The 23,239-nt window shown below is 42.9% G+C and overlaps 1 protein-coding gene across 1 annotated transcript in view; it reads left to right on the top strand.

Annotated features, from left to right (window-relative positions):
* Window positions 1-1,676: 1,676 nt before the first annotated feature.
* sik2b (salt-inducible kinase 2b) overlaps window positions 1,677-23,239 on the top strand; it is a 124,107-nt gene continuing 102,544 nt past the window's right edge. Inside the window, exons 1-3 of the mRNA XM_079514826.1 lie at window positions 1,677-2,440; window positions 10,631-10,747; window positions 23,142-23,205. Of these exons, the coding sequence (XP_079370952.1) occupies window positions 2,252-2,440; window positions 10,631-10,747; window positions 23,142-23,205 (370 nt within the window). The 5' untranslated portion in view covers window positions 1,677-2,251. The remainder of the gene's footprint in view (window positions 2,441-10,630; window positions 10,748-23,141; window positions 23,206-23,239) is intronic.

Here is a 23,239-nt window from a genome sequence, read left to right as displayed (position 1 = left end):
CAGCCTCTTAATTTCAGAGATATTCAAAAAGATACATATACCGGTATGCATTATGCCCATTTTATGAATTCTGACTTTTTGTTTTTAATCACTGGAACATCAATCTAAACGGTTATTTAACCTCTGTGTATATTTAACTGTGTACAAATTGTTCCTTTGTACCCGGAGAACCAGTGTGTTAGACTGACTTCTAAGAGCTGCACCTAAGTGTGAGTGATTATTGGGTCCAATATACCACAGGATTCTGGGTTTTACACACACACACACACACACACACACACACACACACACACACACACACACACACCCCCCCAAGATGTGTTGGTGTTTCTTGCTCAGTTACAGATATTTATAATCAATGCCTCATTTTGGGGAAAGTTTTAAACTTTAAAAATTAGAATATGTACTGCGTTATTTTACATCCATTCTTGTGGTTTGTCTGTTGTACTTGAGGACTCCCTCAAAAACAAGATGATGCATCTCAAGGGGTCTATCCTCTAGGAGAATGTAAAAAAATAAAAATAAAATACAGCATATAACTGGATGAAATATTACATTTACTGGACAGAATATTTTTCACATTCAGCTGTCGGTTTCAATTCTGTGGTTTAAACAACAGATGGTGCTGTTGTGTAGCTGTCCTACTAAAGTAAACCCTCGTGCCTATTGTGAAATCATGATGCTGTGCAAGGAACATCCAGTCATAAACTGTCAACTCATAAACCCCATGACACCAACAACAGTCTTTAATCTTAATGTAGGCTATATTATGCTGATATTATGTACTTTGTTTAGAATGTCCCTTTGCTACATAGCCTATAACTAAGTAGTAAAAACCATTTGATGGCCAATTCATTATGATGATGATGGCATACATAGATAAACAAATGGGCCTACTACATAATGAAATCATTTTTGTGAACACGTCACAGAACCTTTATTTATTTACTTCCCCAGCAACCTTTGACTCAGCGAGAGTCTCGGACAAAACCCTTTCAAGGTGCGCACCTGCAAGCAGGGCAAGGGGGCGGCTTGGACTTCAAAGTAACCCATGCATGATGCACCCATCCCGCCCTGTGCCGTCCCAACAACACACTCACTGAGCACAAGCAAACACACACGAACACACACATTTCCAGGACAGCAATTTTAACCCGGCTCGCTCGCTCGGCTGACGTAAGAGGTGGGTCCGGGTCGCCATGGAAACCAATTGGCAACCAAGTGTGGAACGGAGCTCCGCGCAGGCCCCGCCCCCTGTCCAAATACCCCCATGGCTCTGACGTCAATGCACGTCAGCCAGAAGAACACGATGCCTCGCTCTCTCTCTCTCGCTGGGGTTGCCATGCCCGCTTATTATAAGCGTCTTTGGGCTTGTTTTTATTGAAAGTTGATTGATATTAGCAAGCACTTTATTTGGGCTTATTTCTAAATGTTTTAATTATTTAAACCAGTGGGTTTCAAATATTTTCACGTCATGTCATGGTGGACCCCCGAATTAATATGTAGGCCTATTCGTCCCAAAAATAAATGCCAGATCTGTGTTGTTAGAAGAATGTGTCGAAAAATCTTCCAAATATTCTACATTTTATTTAGTTTTTTGGAAAATAGACGGGTTAAAAAGTGCTCATTAATCGCTTCTTTTGGGCTTGTTTTCCTCTAAAAAAATCTGGCAACTTTGTCTCTCTCTCTCGCTCTCTCTCCCTCTCTCTCTTTTGCAAGTCAACTCGTGTGTGCTGTGTGCTTGCTGCCTGGCCGCCGCTGCTACTGTGTGGACAGACAGACCAGATAGAGAGAGAGAGGCACCTTTATTATAGAGCCAGGGCTGAAATATTATCGCTCCATTGTATTCGCCGAGAGCGACGAGGAGAGGAACGTGGCGTGCCGTACTGAGTGACCCCCCCTCTCCCACCCTCCCAGAGGCGTTATTATTTATTATAGCAGCAATAATGGTCCGGTTTCGGTTCGTAACGTATCGCTGAGGCGATATTCGATAGAGGGACACAGAGAGAGAGAAGAGAGGGGGGTCCAATTAACCGAGCACAAGCGCATAAGAACTTTGTCTGTTTGTTTTAATGGACACACATTTTGTTTTGCTTTCCTCCTCCTCCTCGGCGGCGTTGTTGTGTGAGTGTGTACCACCGGCAGCAGCGGAGGACAGTGGACGCTGTCAGCCGCCGCCGACGCTGCTGCTGCTGCTATCCGACCACCACCGCCACCCCTAACAGCCCCGTCCAGAACGGAACGGAACAGCATGGTCATGGCTGCTGACAGCAGCCTCCAGAAACAGGCGCTCATGCAGCAGCAGCAGCAGCAGATCCCCATCGCCGGCCGGCCCGCCGGCGGTCCGGTCCGCGTGGGCTTCTACGACATCGAGCGCACCCTGGGCAAGGGCAACTTCGCCGTGGTCAAGCTGGCGCGACACCGCATCACCAAGACCGAGGTGAGTCGGCTTGTTGTGCCCGGGGGGTTGGCTGGCTGGCTAGTCACCCCCCACCTCCTCCTACTGTAACCTGCCCCTGGAGGTCCTATAGCTGTCTGGAGCCACCACAGCCAACCCAAACCCAAGGCAGTTAGCCTCGGAACAGCTAACTTTAGCCTGAGCGTTTGTTTGTACTCCTCTGCCGGTGTCGCTGGCCGAAAAAAAAAGATCTGACGAGCCCCCTTTTTGTCGGCTAGCGAGTGCAGGGACAGTGACACCCTCTTTGCACACATATGAAGTAATAGCCTCGTAGTAATGCATGTTTGGCTCTATGTGTGCTACCTTACAGCCACTGTCTACTACTACTACTGTCCAAAAGAGTTACATAACTTTGTGTGCAAAATAACTTGACACCGCTAAAAATGTCCCACCACAGATAGACGGACACAAAAGTAGTTTCTCTTCTTAGTGTGTGTGTGTGTGCGTGCGCGTGTGCGCGCGCGACTGTGCGTGCGTGCGACATTACAATGGCAACATTTGTAGACAGTCAGACATAGATAGACACATAATAACTATGATGGGTGAATTAACTGCAGCTAGGGTCACAGACAGTGTTTCCATTTTCAACCATATGCTGCTGGTTGTTTGGGTTGCTTTGCATGCCTGCTGGTGCATGATGGAGGCTAATCAGGTTATGCACTGTCTGCGATGTTCACCTCAACTTAATCATCATAGTCGTTATTAGTAAACAAGGTTTAGCAGGTTTGAAACCCCGTGAAATGTAATGCACAGACTGTACCCACTGTTCTTTTTTTCACCACACACACGTCACCGTGCAATGGTACGGAACTACGAAGCCAGACAAGACGGTGTTAGTGTGTACGGTGTAAACAACCCTGTATCTGGGGCATGCATGCAGGCAGCATGGGTCGGTGGTCCTGTTATGTAATGCAAATAATGATGTGCTTTGGTCGCTAGCTGCTGCTTCTTCTAATGCCAGGCCTGCTGTGACAGAGAGACACTCAGGCTAGGCCATTCAATTGGCACCGTATAATTTTGGACAGACCAAGTTTGTGTTTGCCTGCATGCATGGCTGGCCAATGTAACACCAGTTGAACCACTGGGGCGGAGTGACCCACTGGGGACTGGACTGGACTGCTGCTCTGGAGAAAAAGGGACGAGTTTGTGAAACAAACGGCATCCTCGTGCACAAGCACAAAAGAGTTGATTTGATGAAAACAGAGCTGTCTTGCAGCAGATGTGTGTGTAACAGAGAAGTTATTTTTCTCTTGCACCCTTCTTCTGCAAAACGACAACAGCATCCCTGAATTCCACACAGAAGGGTCTTCTCAGGACCTAGGGGTGTGTGTGTTCCCCATGCTTAGGCTGTCCTGTCTGTTCTAGTCTGGTACCGTTCGGTGCCATGCCATGACTTATCCTGCTGTAATAGCAGAAACACAGGGATACACAGTCAGTGTCAGCGCGGTCAAACCATGTGTGAAACGGTTGTTCTGGAATCTGTGTGTGTGTGACTGTGTGTGTGCGTGCGCCCGCGCTCACATTTCTGTCGTGTACATGTATATATGAGAGGGACAGATGTTCGGGGGGGGGGGGGGGGGGGGGGGGGGGGGTTGGTCTTGCAGCACAAACGACCCTTTTGCTTGATCATATAATCGGTTGTGTGCCGTGTCATGCGCCGCAAATAGCAGATCTACAAAGATGTGAGCTTGTAGAGCTGCTTTTATGTGCTGCGACGCGGTACATAAATCAGGCTTTTGACTGAGGCCTGCGTTTGACCGCTGCCCAGTGTGAGGAGACACGCATGTTCTTACATCATCCAGACTAATGGCTAACTAGCTCTCCGATAAGTCCTTTATGGTTGAATGGTGTGTGAAGGAAGCCTGGCCCAGCAGCCAGGGATAATGGTGATGCTCACTTCATTTGCAATTCCACTGTAGGTAGAGGTCACTCGGGACAGCAGCTACGTATAGACAGACTACTCACTCAGAGCCCCATGCCGGCAGGTCCAACAACCTGTGTGTTACAATGAACAACCATGCCGTCAACCCTAATGTTACACCATCTGCCTTATGTGTGATTCAGAGATTTGGCCTAGGCCCTAGTGTAAGCTGTGAGTAGCTGTAATGAATAGGCCTACACCTAGATTAATCACACTTGGAACTTCAGGTGTGTGTGTGTGTGTGTGTGTGTGTGTGTGTGTGTGTGTGTGTGTGTGTGTGTGTGTGTGTGTGTGTGTGTGTGTGTGTGTGTGTGTGTGTGTGTGTGTGTGTGTGTGTGTGTGTGTGTGTGTGTGTGTGTGTGTGTGTGTGTGTGTGTGTGTGTGTGTGTGTGTGTGTGTGTGTGTGTGTGTGTGTGTGTGTGTGTGTGTGTGTGTGTGTGTGTGTGTGTGTGTGTGTGTGTGTGTGTGTGTGTCCCCAGTGCCGCTGTGTCCAGTTTTTTTTTTATCGCCGACATGACCTCTCTATTTTGGGCATGTCATTATAGGTGTATTTAATTTACTTGAAATGTTCTTTTTTTTCATAAATACGTGTAATATATACATATTTTACAATGTTTATTGTCATTTGCCTGTTTGGTTATGATGAACAGAAACTTTAAACCAAATCAACATATTTCAAAATTCTATATATTCTTTATATCGATCTACTGTGGTTTTTAAAGTGGGGTATAGGGACCATCAAGGTTCCTTGAGGGGGTTCCAATTTCCAAATGGACTGTTACAGGGCTACAGGCCTGTAACTCAAGAGTGAGTTATGGGGGGGGGGGGGGGGTCCTTGAAATTATGAAGTTTCAGAGCTAGTTGTCTTTTGTGTAGCCTATTTTCTTTCATGCAGTGTTGCATGTGAGAACAAGCTATCCACCTCTTAAAGGTGTGTGTGTTGTACTAACAGTCCAGACTTTAGATGAAAGCCAATCTCCTCCTAGCAATCTGCTTGGAAGAGATAACAAACCAGTCTGATCATGGGGGTTAAAGACCCAGTGACATTCAAAGAAAGTGGGTTATCTGATTAGCTATTATTGTGATGACGTCACGCAGCAGTCTGGGTAATATTTTATATCGCATTTACCCCTACTGTATTGATATGGCTTCGCCCACCCCCGAGATAAACATGTCCCTGCCTAACTTGACAAACTTGATTTCAGCTATATATATCCCCCACCAAATCTCTTAGTTACATCAATATCGTTCAGTAGTGGTTTTGTTTATGCTTATTTGTTGAAATGATAAAAATCGCTATGGTGAATTACCACCCCCGGATGACTGCCGCTGACTGCCCGGTTGAAGCTTGGATTCTACCCGGGTCCTGCCCGGGTAGAATCCAAGGAGGCAACATTGGGCACATATGGTGCTCACTGACCACGAGAAATACGGAGCTGTCGCCTTGCAGTGTTTCTCCGCAGAGCAGCGCGGACAACCAGGGCAATAAATCATCATAGTGATTACTATGAATAAGCATAAACAAAGTAGTTCACATGAACAATGTTGTTAACTAAGGTATTTGAAGAGGGGAATGTATATATATTATATGTGTAATGTAATTTTCGCATTTTCCTGGTCCGTTTGATAGGAGTGTGAGAGGGGAATTCAGAGCATCTCACTGGGGACACGGTCTTGGTGACCACAGGACTTGAGTGTGATATTGCGATTATGCAACATTTACCCTTAAAAAAACAAAAACTAACACATCAACCCAATTTCATTGTAACTAAGCTATTCGATAGAAATTCATAATTTTTAATGCCATATTCAGCCAGTACGAATGCAAATGATCCATCCTAACCTGCTAGCCTGCTAAGCCAAGTGAGTGCTCAGTGCACCCCGTTTATGTCCCGCGTGCGTTTTCAGACCGTTTTCACTCAGACCACGTGTTGTAAAGTATCGTAATTATATTTTCGGGGCGTGTCATAGAACCTTTGAGAGAGTACAGCTGAGCTCATAGTTGGTGTCTGTGTTTGTCACTCTTTTGACATGTCTCTCAGCAGAGCAGAGAGAGAGAGATATGCCGTTTACACTCACAGCTGTTTCTCAACACTGTCTGCAACTTTTCCGACCTCATTATTAAGTTATTACATAATAAGCAAAATGTCTTGTTTAATTGTCTCGCCGCCTTACTTGACCTTGTTGCCATCCTCAGTGCATACCGTACTGTCTGTGTGCGTGCGTTTGTGTCTACGAAGAGACGAGTGATTCTCATGATTAGGAAAATACAATGGTGTGGAGTGTGGAGTGTGGACTGTGGATCTATAGTAATCCATCTAGGCCAGGTGGGGATTACTGTCGAATCGTTTCCACATCAAGGAGCCCCCCCCCCCTATATATTATGGTATATAAAATGGCCATAATAGGCATCTAAAAGCACCCATTGCGTCAAAGCTTGTAGATCGGCTCTTTCTGCCAAATGCTCTCGTTTAGATATTTTTGATGCGTGTTCAGTTCACTGTTCAGTGTTCACCTATACCTGTACTTTGATGATTGCCTAGTTCTGGCATAATGTCCGTCATGACGTGCCCCTGAATCGGTATTCTGGGGTTCATGTTGTAATAAATGGTTAGTTTAGTATGCAGCTTGCACACAGTTAATAAATTTTTGTTTTTGATATGATTTAGCCCAGTTGCATAACGGTATGCATGCATGGGTGGATGAATAACATTCATTGTAGGGAAGAAAACCCAATAAATATTTTATTGTTAATTTCAACTGGATATACTAGAGTGAATATGCCTAACGGGGGGGAAAACTATCTATTATTTTCTTATTCTTAGGGAGGAACCAAGCCAGACTGGAGACGCCACTTTGTAAACCACAGATTGATTCTAGTGAAGAGTGCACTGTAGATCAGTGTGGTCTCAAAGTGTGGTCCGGGGAACCCCAGGCCTGAGGGGTCCTAGAGGGTGTTCCTAGGGGTCCCCATCAAAGTGAGGAACAGTTTAATTTCACTCTTGAGGTCGTTTCAGACGGGAAGTGACCTTGGTAATTCATTTTCCAATGAGAGGCAGGCAATTATTCTTTTGGACACACGGATAAGTTGAGGGCCATTGACGCAGCGGGCGCGGTCCCGTGAAATTGTTGCGCACACTCCCACGGGCGGCTAGAGTTGGATTGTGGTCACCTTTTTTTTAGGTTTTTTTTCACGCTACACATCCCGCTCCCCTGCTCATGTGCAGCACTGATCCAGGCGAGAACGCCTGCGTCACCCGCTCCCCGTCTGAAACGGACTTTAGCCGGTGATGATAGTGAAAAAAAAAATGTTTTTGATGAGGGCCCCTGGGAATAGCCTCTTTAGGTGGTTAACTTCTAGGTGCTGGAAGTTGACCTCAAATGGCACATCATGATCTAGTTTTAGATGGTCAGTTTGACCAATGTTCCCCTACCCCAGAATAGGGTTGCTAGGGTTCAACCCAGTGAGAGCATGTAGGGGAGAGTCCAGGGGGTCCCACATCAGATGAACCACTTTAACCCAACATGCATTGCACACACACCCTACATACACAATATTCTCATATTGAGGTCCGTGGTCGAAATGGAACCTTAATTTGGAGGTCCTTGGATATGAACATGTTTGAGAGAACCACTGCTGTGTAGATTACACAGTAGAGAGAGAGAGGGAGGCCTCGCTGAACTGTGGTCTCTCTCTCAATGCTTGTTGTTTACTCGTCCGGGGTTTGGCTTGCAGACGTTTGGAACACTTCAAGTCCTACTGATGAAATGTTGTTTATGAGACAGCCGGAGACGAGGACGTGGCTGTTGCTTGTTACTAACCGGACACCATTAATCAAAGGCCATGAGGGCTAAAGGTGTGTGTGCGCGTGTGTGAAGTGTGTATAATCAACCAAGCTTTGCATGTGCATAGCCCAGTGGTTTTCAATGTGATGCAACATTGTTTTCTCACTCAACAGTAAACAACCCTATACCTAACCTCACAGGAAGCCCCGTGGCTTCCTGTTGTAAGTTGTACAACAGTCAGATGTAACCCGCCACAGGTTAGTTGTAACCTGCCACACATGTCGGGAGCCACGGGTTAGTTTTAACCTGCCATGGGTTCGTTTTAACCTGCTCCGTGACCGGTTACAAGTTAACCTTTGGCCGGGTAAGTTGTATTGGTCGCGCATTTCGGAAGTGACGGTGTTGTTGTCGGACTAATGCCTGTCGGACTGTTAGTATGTCTAACAAACATATGCACCCCTAACAAACCAACATACAGTATTCAGTATGTGTACTATATATTCATGGTTCTAAAAGGACAATTTAGGAGCCCTTTTAACCCATTTAGGACTGAGGCCGATTTTTGCTATATACTGTAGATAGCAACACCCCAAATGGGGTTCCCATCGGTTAATACTGCTAAAATAATCAAAGTAACTAGTAATAAGGCCACTACATCAAAACCTATAAGAAATGAAAAAATCGGCACACCAATTCCAGTTTCTTTACTTTTATTTCGGGTAACGTTTCGGGCCGCAGCCCTTCCTCAGACCTTCCTCAGACCTTCCAAGGAAGGTCTGAAGGAAGGTTCCTTCCAAGGAAGGCGTGTGTGGCATGAGAGTTTATGAGTAGTGTGTGTGTGCGCACATTATTCGTGTTGTGGCCCTGTGCCCGTGCATGCAGGCACGTACATCACTTGATGTGATTTCCATGTGTGTGGATAAACTTGGTGGCGTGTCACCTTGGAGTATGTGTGTTTGAGTGTGTGTGTGTGTGTGTGTGTGTGTGTGTGTATGTGTGTTTGAGTGTGTGTGTGTGTGCGTGCTTGCTTGTGAAGTGAGGCATGTGTTTGTCTTCGTTGTGCCTTCACTCCATGCTTAATGACTCTAACCTTAAAGTTGTTTACCAGTTCTCATAAACGATCATATAAGCACTAAACAGTGCAGTGCTGCTGTCTGTGCTGCTGTGTCTCATATGATGCACTATAATCTGAGCATGGACGACCACACACGCGCACACACGCGCACACACACACACACACACACACACACACACACACACACACACACTAGGGCATTCACTTCTAGTCATTTTTACTAGTTGCCTAGTTGCCTAGTTTACTAGTCGACTAGTCGACTAGTTGTTTAACTACCTATTATGTAAAAAATACAATAAATTAAAAAAATAAACTTTTTTTTCCTTTTTTTTCAATAAATATTTGTACATTGAAAAACTGTGTACATGGTGACTATAACTATAATCTACCTGATCTTGAGGTCTACAAAATCGGGAAAAAAATAAAAAAAATAAAAAAAACTTTTTTTTCCTTATCAACTAGTCAACTAGTACCAACAAGGTCGACTAGTGGATTTACTAGTCGACTAGTAAACTAGTCGATTAGTTGCTTAATGCCCTAACACACACACACACACACACACACACACACACACACACACACACACACACACACACTGACATTACTTTGGTGTTTTCCAGAATATTATCTCATTGCAGTGTTCTACCATGGTGGCTAAGTTAACCCAAATTAGCAGCAACGTCAAATGGCTTTGTTTATTGTCTCCTCCAGAGACATTCATCTTCACAGGCTGTTCCAACAGGAAAAACTCATAGCACATAACAACATAACACCAAGACAATACATGACGTCCCCAGTATACACATGACAAAAATCATCCTATTGTTAATGCCGCAATGGCCGAAGGGACTGAACTTCTGCTAAAGCAAACATTTAGCCTTCTGTCTCTTCGTCCAGCTGGCGTGAGTCATGAAGTGGGGATGGGGATAGGCGATGATCAGTGTCATTGTGAGTGCTTAACGTGTGTAGGGCTGTCACGATTACACATTTAAGTTGACGATTAATTGTCAGTCACACGAATGATTGCGATTTAATTGTCTTTTTGGCATTGGACATTGGAACATTTAATAATATGAATAGAAAATTGATTTCTGTTTGCCTTTTAGACTTCGTAATGAAAACGTGCACAGGGCAATACCAAGACATTACTGGCATGAATGTTCTACTTTAAAAACATAATCAACATGGGAACGATTATGACGATCATGTCAAAAATAATTGCGATTATTATCTCAAATAATTGTGATGAGACGATTATGTAACAATTGCGACGGCCTTTGTTCATATCAGTGGTTGTTTCTCGCAATTAGCGGCCGCAGCGACGCGGCGTAATGAGGGCGGTCAGAGATGCAGAGAATGTAGAGCTCATTAGTGTCTTTCCGTCGTGCAGGTGGCCATTAAGATCATCGACAAGACGCAGCTGGACGCCGTCAACCTGGAGAAGATCTACAGAGAGGTCCAGATCATGAAGATGCTGGACCATCCACACATCATTAAGCTGTACCAGGTGAGCCACTGGCCCCTTTCTCTTATATACCCAGTGGTGGAAAAAGTACATGTTTTACTTAAGTAAAAGTATCAATACTGCAATTAGGGATGTCCTGATCGCGTTCTTTTGCTCCTGATACCAAGCTTTCCCGATACGATATTTATATTTTTATAGAACACTTCTGCCATATCACAATAGTACAATATCCAAAATCACAGACTATATATATCCAGTCTAATATCATGATATAATTGGACCCCAGGAAGAGTAGCTTCTACTAAGGTAGTAGCTAATGGCGATCCAATTAAACAATAGATATGGATATAATATTGATACTAGGGATGTCCCGATCACGTTTTGTTGCTCCTGATCCGATTCCAATCATTTGAAAATGGCGTGATTGGCCCCGACCACGTGATCGGATCGGATTATCCGGAATTGAAAATTTACCTGAGTAAAAGTACTAAAGTATTGGTATCAAAATGTACTTTCAGTACCAAAAGTACTCATTGTGCAGAGTGTCCATTTTCACAAGTTTTCAAATGTAGAAACTATATAAAAATCATTTGAAAATAGCAGATCTACAAGCTCATGACGCATTGTGAGCTTGTAGGTCGGCTATTTTCAAATGGCTGATATAGGGCTGAAGATGTTAATGTATGGTTTGTAATAATAATCAAAATCTACAAAGTAACTAATAACTAAAGCTTTCATATAATTGTAGTTGAGTAAAATATTATTTTCCTCTGAGAAAATAGTGGAGTAGAAGTAAAAGTAATGCAAATTTGAAATACTCCAGTAAAGTAAAAGTACCTAACAATTGTACTTAAGTACAGTACTTGAGTAAATGTACTTAGATACGTTCCACCAGAGCCATAGAGTAAGACAGAGTTACGACATTGAGGGGGCAAAAAGCAGCCTGCAGTCCATCATTATCCTCTCTTTGAGATTATTCTGTTTATTTTTTTCAATTAATACAAAGAAATTGAGAGGTGTATTTTCTTTTCTTTTGTTTAACCCATTTTGGGCGGGAACCCCTTTTGGTGTTTTAAACATGTTATAATTTAGCTATTGATAAATAGCAGATCTACAAGCTCATAGCTTGTAGGTCTGCTATTTTTGAAAAATCGTGAAAATAGTTATTTCAGAAAACTGGAGGATTTAGAAGATTATTTTTTTAAATTTCAACGTCAGGCCTAAATGGGTTAAATATCAATGGATTGATAACTGGGATGATCGGTTCTGGCACCATTTAGGCGCCGGCTCCGTTTAACCCATTGAGACAGACCTGAGACCAGATTCTACAAACGTCTTTGAAAGTTTATATGTCAACTATTTCATGTCAAGAAGCCCAGGCCAGAATGATATGTATTTGGCCGCCGACCACCATCTGAAAATATGTTGTTCCAGGGACCCCCAGAAGCAAAAAACATTAGCTGTTAACTCTTTGAGCGTTTCAAGGATTTCTATATAGTTTGTAGACTTCTCTATGGCCAGAATGGCGTTTTTGAATGATTTATTGAAAATTCTCTGTTGTGAATGTGTGACAACGAAAGACCTTCAGAGAAAGCTTGACTTGTCTGCTTCCAGGAAAAAAATGAACTGAGTTGATAAAATGTTTAGTTCTTGTGTTGGAAGCCATTTAAAAGAGCCTGCATTTACACTGTTTCTGTTTCTAGGACAACCAAAAAAAGTTATGCCCGGTTGAAGTTTTATTTTCTAAATAACTTTTTTTCTGCTGGGCATACATAGCCATGCAATATCTCATTTTAAAGGGTGAGTTGTCTAGTTCAATTAAAATAAAATAAAAAGTTTCTCACATGTACCACTGTAGATATTTTGCCATCTATAAATAGCATGGTCAGTCATGATCAATCTGACCTATCCAGCTAAAAGTCCCCATAGCTCTGAAATTGGAACATCATATAAACTAAATTCTTTTTTGGGGTAAAATTAGACAGTCTAACGCACATTTTGATATATACCATGTTTACATAGTCTTACCAGTACCTTGTCTATTCATGCATGTATCTCAAAAACCTGTTATGAAGAAACACAGTTTTGATAAAAAACACATCCAAGGACATTGTTTTGATATGACTTGGTGCCCATGATATGTGTCAAAATATAGACTTGAATGTATACTGTATTATAAAAAAGAAATTGAGTTATTACCATCTACCGTTACAGAGTAAATCACAGTTGAAACTTGCTTAGTCATATACAATAAACCTCACAATAGTGAACAAAATAGTCATGACAGGTCTAACTCATTGTAAAAGCGTCTTTTATTTTTTACGACTACTAACATAATAAAATGATAAATATTACAGAAAATAAATAGGCCTACATACAAAACAGTTACTCCTCCCCTAGCTCTGATCCATAGCTCTAAATGCGCATTTAGAGCTATGGATCAGAGCTACTCCTCCCAAATGTCCCCAAACCCAGTCCTTGACGGTGTGTGTGTGTGAGTTAACCTGACTCCGCCATATGGGGCAGCAGAGTGTACACTGTGTTCCCCCCTCCTGCTCCCATCTGGGAACTCTCAGGCAGACTTGATGCCCGGCCACAAAACGGCCTGGCCAATCAGCAGCAGCTTCTAGCAACTTCTAGCAGCAGCTTCTAGCTTCTACTAGCTGCTGCTGATTGGCCAGGCCGTTTTGTGAGCAACTTCGCTTCTAGCTGCTGCTGATTGGCCAGGCCGTTTTGTGGCCGGGCATCAAGTCTGCCTGAGAGTTCCCAGATGGGAGCAGGAGGGGGGAACCCAGTGTACTCTCTGCTGCCCCATCTGGCGGAGTCAGGTTATGTGTGAGTAGGCTAAATAAAAAAAACACCCAAAAACTGCCCCCCCTGAAATGAATGAATGAATGAATCCGGTTCAGTGTCGGAGAACGCCATCGCAGTCTTGACTCTTCATCCTCCTCCTCCTCATCTGATGCCAGTTCTAAATATATAAAAAGAAATAAACATTTTAGCTGTAGTCAGTGCACGCTACTATTACATGGCGTTTTACCCGGCTGCTGGCGATCAATGATTTTATTGTGCAGTGTCTTTGTGGGCCGAGTCGTGGCATGACAAATACAAATAGATGCTTGTATAAGTAGTATCACGATAAAATAATATGGCAACGTTAGAATGAAACACCAATGAGTGATCGGTGGTAATGTAGCTAGCTGCCCAGGGTATATCCAGCACCATTGCGTCGCAATCATCCAGCAACATTGGTACTGGCTATTGCCCGGGCTTGTGGCCCGGCCAATAGCCAGTACCATTTGTGCAGTGTTTGTTAGCAACTACTACTAGCCAACAGCCAGTGGAATGTGGTGACGTGATGGTGCTGGATATACGCTGGGCAGCTACATTACACGCGATCACTCATTGGTGGTGTCATTCTAACGTCGCCATATTATTTTATCGTGATACTAATTATACAAACATCTATTTGTATGCCACGATGCCACGATTCGGCCCACAAAGACACAGTACAATACATTCATTTGATCAGATGTTTTTGTTAGCTACGTCGATCACCTATAGTACCGACCCTTGTTATATATTCTCCGACTATGCATGTCACGATGACTAAACCAGTTAGATCTATCCATATATGGTTCTACCACATCTATCTGATATCAGCACTAGGTCGGCTCGGGCCAAATATAGGGATCGTCTTACTAGACATGTCATATTAGGGCATTTTCGAATACAATAAAATTACCTTTTAGCGAAGGCATCAGCCTTGGTGGTAACTCCGGTGGGGAGAAGAAAAAACATTGCACACGTGTAGTCCGCGAGGGTGGATGTTGCAGCCCGGCCAACGGTCTGGGACTGGAGAATGCCACTGGACACGGATGGATCATTTTTCAGATTGTTTTTTTTGCGGCGACTGCAAACCTGGCTGAAAAACTCTTCCTCCAGTGCCCACCTCGGAGGAGTCAACCAACCCCCCTTTTCACTGGGGGCTGGGCGTCAGTTTCCAATAGGAAAGCATACACGTGTGTCACGTGACACGGGAATTCTGGGAAATGTAGTTGATATTTATGCTCAATACTATATACAGAGGTGCGGACCGAATTAATATATTGGTATTAATAAAAAAAGAGAACTACGGAAAATCACGTACAGGGCAGAAAAGACTAATGCAAAACTCCACGTGTTTTCCAGTAGTAATCTGTCTAAGGGTTAAAGAATATAAATATTCAATATTGCACACATTTTATATATTTTTTCCATTAGGGTAGAAGGATTTCTACAGAATGTAGAATGATGATCACTTTTTTGAATTATGTATGTTTCAGAATCTGCACCTGGCATTAATACAAGTTGTGTGAGTTGAGCATGCCTTTGAAGTGGTTTTCAAACTTTTTGCGTCCAAGGCACACCTATAGTCATAGCAAACATTATCTGACCTACAAGCTGACAGCGAGTTGTGAACTTGTAGATATGCTATTTTTTGCAAAAGAAGAATTTGCCTCTGTGCGACTGTGGCTCAGGAGGTAGAGCAGGTCGTCCAATGATCCTAGCCTGGTTAATAAACCAGACCGAATCAGCCGTTGGCAAAAAAAAGTTGCCTACCAGCGGATTACGGTCTGGCGAGGCTCAGTAGCACGCCTCTTTCCTACAGCAGAGAACAGGTCGGACCAATCGGGACACGGTATGCAATATAGGCGGGCTTTGGTACAGTGACGTTCAATGCTTGAGACCTTTGACTGACAGTAGCTCTGACCAATTGCGTCAAAGAGAAAATGTTCCCCGGGAAATGAAATCCAAGTGGAGCCAGCCCAGACTGATATACCGCGACAGTGTTGTGTGATATTAGTCTGGCTTATTAGCCAGGCTACAATGATCCATGGGTCGGCGGTTCGAATCCCGGCTCCTCCTGTCTACATGTCGAAGTGTCCTTGGGCAAGACACTGAACCCCAAATTGCTCCCGATGTGCTGGTTGGTACCTTGCATGGCTTCCGCCGCAATCTGTGTATGAATGGGTGAATGTAATGCACAATCTATGTAAAGCGCCTTGGATAAAGGCGCTATATAAATGCACCATTTACCATTTACCTCTGTATTAAAGGAGTACACAATAAAGTACTCGTGTATATATACTGTAGTAAAAATTAAAATTTTTAACCTTTTTGTATACCAGTAGTTTGTGTCTTCATATGTCCAAAACTGTTCATGATTCAAATAAAAAAATGGCAGAAGTAGCAGATCGATGAGCTTGTAGATCTGCTACTTTTGATGCTTTTGTGTGTCGACAGCCTATTTCCTGAGTGACGACATATCACGGATATCACCTTTGTTCAGCATTGCGGTAGTGGTGGAGTATCCTTGTCCGAAAGCTGCAGTGTCGACAGCCTTAAGTAGCTGACATTGCTGTTGCCACCTAACGCCAGATCATCTGCCACTAAAACAGTCATTTCACCACTTTTAACGAGTGAAATTATTAGGCGAGGCAAAGTTTATTTGCATGGCACATTTCAACAAAATTACGTCTGGTCGCTGAACTTAACAATGCAGCGGAGCAGGATTTATCCAGCTTCCCATTGTTGCACATCCCCAGGCACAATGCCAGTGTGGCTGCTGAGCTGTCAGCGGCCCGTCAAGATACCATCTTTGGACACCATCCTAGTCATTTTAATATCGAGTATCTGGCCATGTCAAGCCATGATCAGATATTTAACCCATTAAAACCGGGAAAGCATCTGTGCCATTTTAGATTTTTGCTATAGATATATATATATATATATATATAGCAACGTTTTTCCTGTAAACTCTTAGGATTTAGAGCAATAGTTCTCACAGCTTGTACATCTCATATTCTTAAAAAAATTAAAACCTTTGAATATATTTTTTTTAACACAAATCTTCTCTTCCAGATATCGTTAAGGAAAGTTTATTTATGTACATAGGCCTATCTACACACTTAATTTCCATTTTTCAGCCATTCGGTTGCTAATACATAATAATAATAATAATAACTTACACAAATAATATAAACTAGAAAAAGTGCCCTTCCGGGCACAGGTCTCCACCAGGAGGATAGGACTGTGTGAGATGTTTGGCAAAATGTTTAGGAGTAATATAAACATGTTTGTTTGTTTGTTTTTTGCAACAATGTTCTTTTGTTGAGGAAATGCAGAGCCAGATCACTCATAGCATCTCTGAGGATAGAATTCTGGATGAGCAGGACATGTGCAGCATTTTGAACAAAACGGGCCACTCCTGAAAACTTTGGAAGGCAATGTTAGCCAATCAGTGTAGAATCTGAGAAATCCAACAGACTGTCTTGTTCACATGACTACAGAGATCATGTGTACCGATTTGCATGAGATTTGGATGAAATCTGTGCGACTAACATAAGCAATGTGTTTTGCAGAAATCAGCCTCATGGTGGCGCTATAACCGGTAGATGTGGAGGGATGCAGAGACAATGTTTTTCCATGGCCTCTAGGGAGTGCGCATACATAAGTTGTATACAGATCGATGCAGTTATAGCTAAAAACAGGAATTGGCCTGTTATAGCGCCACCATGAGGCTGATTTGGAAGAGTGGCATGTCGTCCTCGGCCTAGTGGAAATGTGCGTGTATAATTTCACGGAAATTGCACACTGTGTTTGTGATTTGCGACATTTTGTTCGAAACGGACCAATCATGTGAGCTTTGGAAGCCAATCTTAGCCAATCAGGATGGAAGATGGGAAATGGTGCAGATCCGTGTTGATCACATGACTATGAAGATAGTGTATACCGAATTGTGTGATGTATGGATAAAATGTGTACGAGTAATGTACAGAAATGTGTTTTGCCTAAATCGGCCTCATGGTGGCGCTATAACAGGCCATTGAAGAATATTTGGGGCAGAGGTACGTTGTTGGCATCCAGGGAGTGTGTGTGCAAAGTTTGGCATGGATCGGGCCAACGGTGCCGGAGATTAGCTGATAACGGACGGACGGACGGAAGGACGGAAGGAAGGAAGGAAGGACGGACACACACACACACACACACGGACGGAGTGAAAAACATACTCTCTCCCCATGCCTTCGGCCTGGTGGAGACAATAATAGTAATAATTTGGTCCATGGCACGAAAGAGTTTGTAGATCTACTGATTTATAGCTTGTTGAATCGGAAACATTTCTCATTTGAAGCACCCCCAGTTTCAATCATTAGTCCATAATTGCCCCCAATTGATTTGGGGCGTTATGTCTCGGACCCCAAATCTATACTCTAATCATAGTGTTTATTTAACTGAAAAATGGTTTGTAATGGTTTGTAAACCCTTGAGTTACAGATCCAAAGGGGTCCAGGTTGGACCCCAGGTTTAGAGACAGTGTTCTCTAGATCAATGGTTACTTTTGCCACAAGACCCAAAAGAGACATGTGTATGTAGGAGCTTGTAGATTGATAATTTACATTATGTCTTAAACGTTTTTAAACATGTATGTATTTTGTTTTTTGCGACCGAAGGTCGCGCTTACTATATGAAAACGTGCATCTCCTGTCCGTTAGTTAGTTAGTCACCCACGTCTCTATATGGTATCGTGCCACGTGACATCTCGTGACATCATGGAGACACTTAGATCTCCATATATGGATCTGACCTCGTGACAGTCACATCACTGGCATCATGGAGACACTTAGATCTCCATATGGATCTGACTTTGTGACAGTCACATCACTGGACTGGACCCTTGGATCTCCATATAACGTTGTCAGTCCATCATATGTCAGTCTTACATCATCAAACCCTCTACACTCAAGATACACTATATACAGTCTGGCCATGAGCCATGGCCATGAAACGTGGTAATACCTGTTTTTCATTGTGCATTTTTTGGTCAAAGTTGAGCCCATGCCAAAGCGACAGCACTCGCCCAGCAGTCTGCCGTCACCCAGGCGGATGCGTGTAGTTTATGACGGTTTATATCAGGAAAACTCACATTTTCAATCTCCCAAACCATGTTATTTTCAAAACTGGCATGCTCGTTCTAATCTGCTGTGCTACTGTGCATTGTATTGCCAAATCAATTCATAATGCTGTCTTGTGTCAGTCATGTTCCGTACAAAGGTTTGCAGCTACTGCCAGGACAGACCTTGTTCCTTGTTTTGCATACATTATGGTTGGAAAAGTATAGGAAAATGAGGTGTAGACTTTGTGTCAACATTTTAGGCCCTACAAAACCATAAATAGATGTTTATCTACTTCTACTTCTTTCTATCTACCTACAAAAGAAGTTTAATAATTAAATAAAATGTCCGAGTGGGTAATTAGATGGTACGTATCAATAATTGTCACGTACTCACGTTATGGATACTCTTTTAATTTAAATCTTTCCACAAGAGTGGTTGTTGCAAAATGTAATCGTTATTTTTTAATAAATATCGATTTATTTTAGCCCGTAAATGTTTTTGAAATGTACGAGATAAAAAAGAATCCCATTCACCTCAAATTGCTCTTTTATATTATCAACCATTATGCAAGTGTTAGATGCACCTGGGGGAAAAACATTGGCATGGATTTCACGGCACGCTGCTTCTTCAAGGAATTAATTTGTACCTGCCGCTGTGACCACCTCGGCACAGCAGACAGACCGAGAAGAGAAGCTCGCACTGACTCCTCTGGATTTGTGCTCATTAAAAGATACTGTGACCAAGGACTAAAAGACTAGAGCCTGACTAGAATTTTGAATCAGATGCCGTTCTTGATTTTGGAGAGTTCTAGACCACCGATTTACTAGGGGTGTAGCGATACAGTAATTGTATCGATTTTGAATTCCAACAATGCAACTACATTGATAATGGTAACGTATTTTGAGTGGTGCAACCATAGGGTGCAGCCACTCCAATGCCCAGCTTTGTCCGTCCCTGGTTGTGTCCCTATGTATGTTTAGGGTACCAACAGGGGGCGCTGTTGCACCACTCTCTTCAGACTGGTCTGATATTTTTATTCACATCGACTGAAAATTGTCAACACATAAAACCCACCAGCTTCGGCTATATCGTCAATGCTGTTGCAATCCAGTGTTTGTCAACGTGGATTAACGATCAACGTTGAAAATGGCAAAAGGAGCAGATCTACAAGCTAAAAACACATGGGTTGACACCACGTTTCAAGCTGGATCTGCTACCTTTTTGATGAATTGAACATGGTGGACCCTGTTGTAAACAAGTGTAATGCTTAATTGGGTCGTCCACTCACAGTAGGCCTATCTCACAGCCCGCTTTCCACGCCCACTTCCGGTAAATAGTGGTGTCATTTAACATTAGCATTTACACGTTTTCTTTCTCTGGAGAATCTAAGTACATTTTCTAATGTAAAAATGTGACAGACCAATATTATTATGAAGCAAACAAGATGGTAAATCAGCTCGAACAGATAGAAAAAACCTTACCTTGAGAAAACAAAAGTTGTAGACTTCTTAAATTACCTCTGTTAACATGTAGCGTCTATGGAGTGACGTCACGCTATCACCACTAACCCCGAAAGGGGGCGTATTAAGGGGGCGGGGAAATTCTGTGAGATAGGCTTATTAACAGCCTTTGTATTGAGTTTGTGCTTGAAATGTACTGTAATTCTGCAAACTGTTAATACATTTTTCAATCAATCAATCAAACCTTTGATCGTCCGTGTGGTGCTGTAGTATGATCAAGTAGGGGCGTTAATGTACGAAGAATACACAAGTTAAAATATGGAGATAAGAGGTTTCTGCCCGACAGCAAACTGGGGCATCCTTGAAATTTAAAAAAAGGTTGCGCAGGAGTGTCTTTAAACATCTGCCCATAATTTCCCAATTGGTGCAAAAAATAACCCCCCCCAAAAAAAGACGTAACGCTTGTACAGTAAGGTCTCGTCAGTTGAGTGAAAGTGAAAAGGGCGTTTGGGCCAGCATTCTGCTGTGTGATCATCATCACCATGTTCGTGGATCATTATTTCCAGCAGCCATTATTCCCAACTGGGAAGTTTTACAATCTCCATCTAGCCCAGGGGTTCTCAACCTTTTTGGCTGGGGACCCCCCCCCCCCCCCCGGAAATGCTTTGAACCATGTCTCGCAACCCCCCCGCCCCAATACAAATTGACCACTACAATAACCTTAGCTTAATAAAAGAGAAAATACATCATACATGCATACTGAAACCAGATATCGTTAAGGAAAGTTTATGTATGTACATAGGCCTATGTCAACTCTTAATTTCCATTTTTCAGCCATTCGGTTGCTAATAACAATTAATAATAATAATAACTTATAGTAATAATATAAATTAATAGTAATCATTTGGTGTGGTCGCCACCCACAGGTTGAGAACCCCTGATCTACCCTATGTATGAACATGTTTGCACTCCATCTGTCCTTGCAATAGTATAATAAGAAAAGCTTGTCAACTTGTGGGTTGGCTATTTTCACAAGTATATCTTAGCTGTTAGTTCTCTTATCTCCATAGTCTATGCTTTCGTGTTTTTTCGTAAATTAACAGCCTAATTGATACTACAGCATCACACAAAAGTAGCAAAAGTAGTAGATCTGCAAGCAATGCGTTTTGAGCTTGCTAGTTGCTACTACTATTTTGACTATTTTTTAATTATTTGAATCAAAAGTAACATTTGTGATTACTCTATTGATTACTTTTGTTTTTCTATTAATCAAATGATGAAAGATTTCGTTTTCGTTGTTGTGAGCTTGTATGCTCGTTATATGAAATTGATTGGTTTGACTGTTGCACCCGTACTTAAAATGGTAAATAATGACCGATATGCATCAATTCAAATAATGTCTTGATCTTCTCCGGTGGCGAGGGGCCATGCTGTCCGCCTCCTGAGCTAAGCTAACTGTTATCACAATCCCAAGCCATGTTTATGAATGAACTTGTCGCTGACTCGCTGGCATTCCATTGCCACTGCAATACTTTGGTGAGAGGTAAAAAAAAAAAGAACGAAAAGGAACGGCTCATTCCTAACGGTTATTTTTTGTGTCAACAAGTGGGAAGTTTAACCTTGAGACGTGAGCATGTGTTTGGCTGTTGTCTTTCCTCACATAAAATGCACGCGGGCGCTCTGTTCGCAGGCAGCAGATGGAAAATTGATCATGAACAAGCGGTGTGGGATGTTCTAGTGTGTGAACAGAACGTCTAGCTGGCTGTCTGATTCATCCTCTCCTCTCTCGCCGTGATTATTTCCCCCCTCCGCATTTAACTGCGTCGGTCTCTACGTGTTTGTGTGTGTGTGTCTAAATCAGTTCTCATGTTCCTCCTACACAGGCCACAGCGCTTCAGGGCACACCGTGTTTTTTAAAGTACCATTCAGACACTCTCCGTGAAAGCATTGGCCCGCCTCTGTTCTCTCATGTTGAGGCCATATTTAGTGCTTGCGTCATTCATACATTTTATATATAGCTATGTTATTAATGGACAGGTATTGTTTGCAAAAGTGTGACAGTTGTATAATTCAATATTTTGTCTTTTTTTCCTCCATTTTCTCCATTCATCCATTCCACATGAATCCTAACATCCTAATTTGACTGTTGGGGAAATAGTAGTGAAATTGTAGATCAGTGACATGTGCAAAATGGTCTGGCCGGCTGGGAATCGAACCAGGGACTTTTTTATTTATTTTTTTACCATGTGGTACCTAACAACTTGGCCATTGGATCATCCCACAGTTGTGTAATATCTCAAGGACATTGCAAAAAACTTCATTCATGGTGTGTTAACTATGTTTTCTTTAAAACCTTAGAACAAAAATGTGATAAATTGCAACTTAACCCATTAAGACCTGAGACTGACTCTACAAATGCCGTCTAAATCTAGCCTGATTATCAGACTGTAGCTTTCTTGAAGCTTCAGTCTGACATTGTCTCCTGTCTGAGCGATTTCAAGGGGGAGGGGATTAGAATTTCCCTCAACCAGTAGCCATTGGTGTTGTTTTTCCCTCCTTCCTCTGTGTGTTGCGCTGCGTGATGACGCTGAAAACGGGACTCGGCGCTTATTGGTTGTTTGTTAGACCCACCCCCACCACCGATTCTCATTGGATAATACATTTTTGTACCTGCAACACCAGACCAAGAGACTCAGTCCACTCAGAGAGTGGGCGGGGTCTTTGGGCTGGATCCAGGCTAGTCTAAATCAGTATTAGGGCGTCACGATGGCGCAGTCGGTAACACTGTCTCCTCAGCAGCTAGAAGTTCCCGGGTTCGATTCCGGCCGTGGGCGCTGGGGGCGTGTTCTCTCCTCCGATATTCAGTGTTTAAACCCTAGGTAGGGTTGGCCCACCGATCTGACCACTTAACACAGCCCTGATCCAGAAAAGGTTGAGAACAACTGGTGTAGATCTCTCTCTCTCTCTCGATCTCGTCTGTTATTTTATCTGTGTGTGTCGTGTGTCCCTCAACCCTTTCTTCCTGTTCTTCTCTCTCAGGTGATGGAGACAAAGAACATGCTCTACCTTGTCACGGAGTATGCCAAGAACGGGGAGATCTTCGGTGAGTGCGCTTAATTTAATCGCAAGGTTGATCT

This window comes from Electrona antarctica, assembly GCF_951216825.1.
Source record: "Electrona antarctica genome assembly, chromosome: 11".
Lineage (NCBI taxonomy): Eukaryota > Metazoa > Chordata > Actinopteri > Myctophiformes > Myctophidae > Electrona > Electrona antarctica.
Note: the sequence above shows the minus strand (reverse complement) of the source record. Positions and strands in the feature narration are given on the sequence as shown.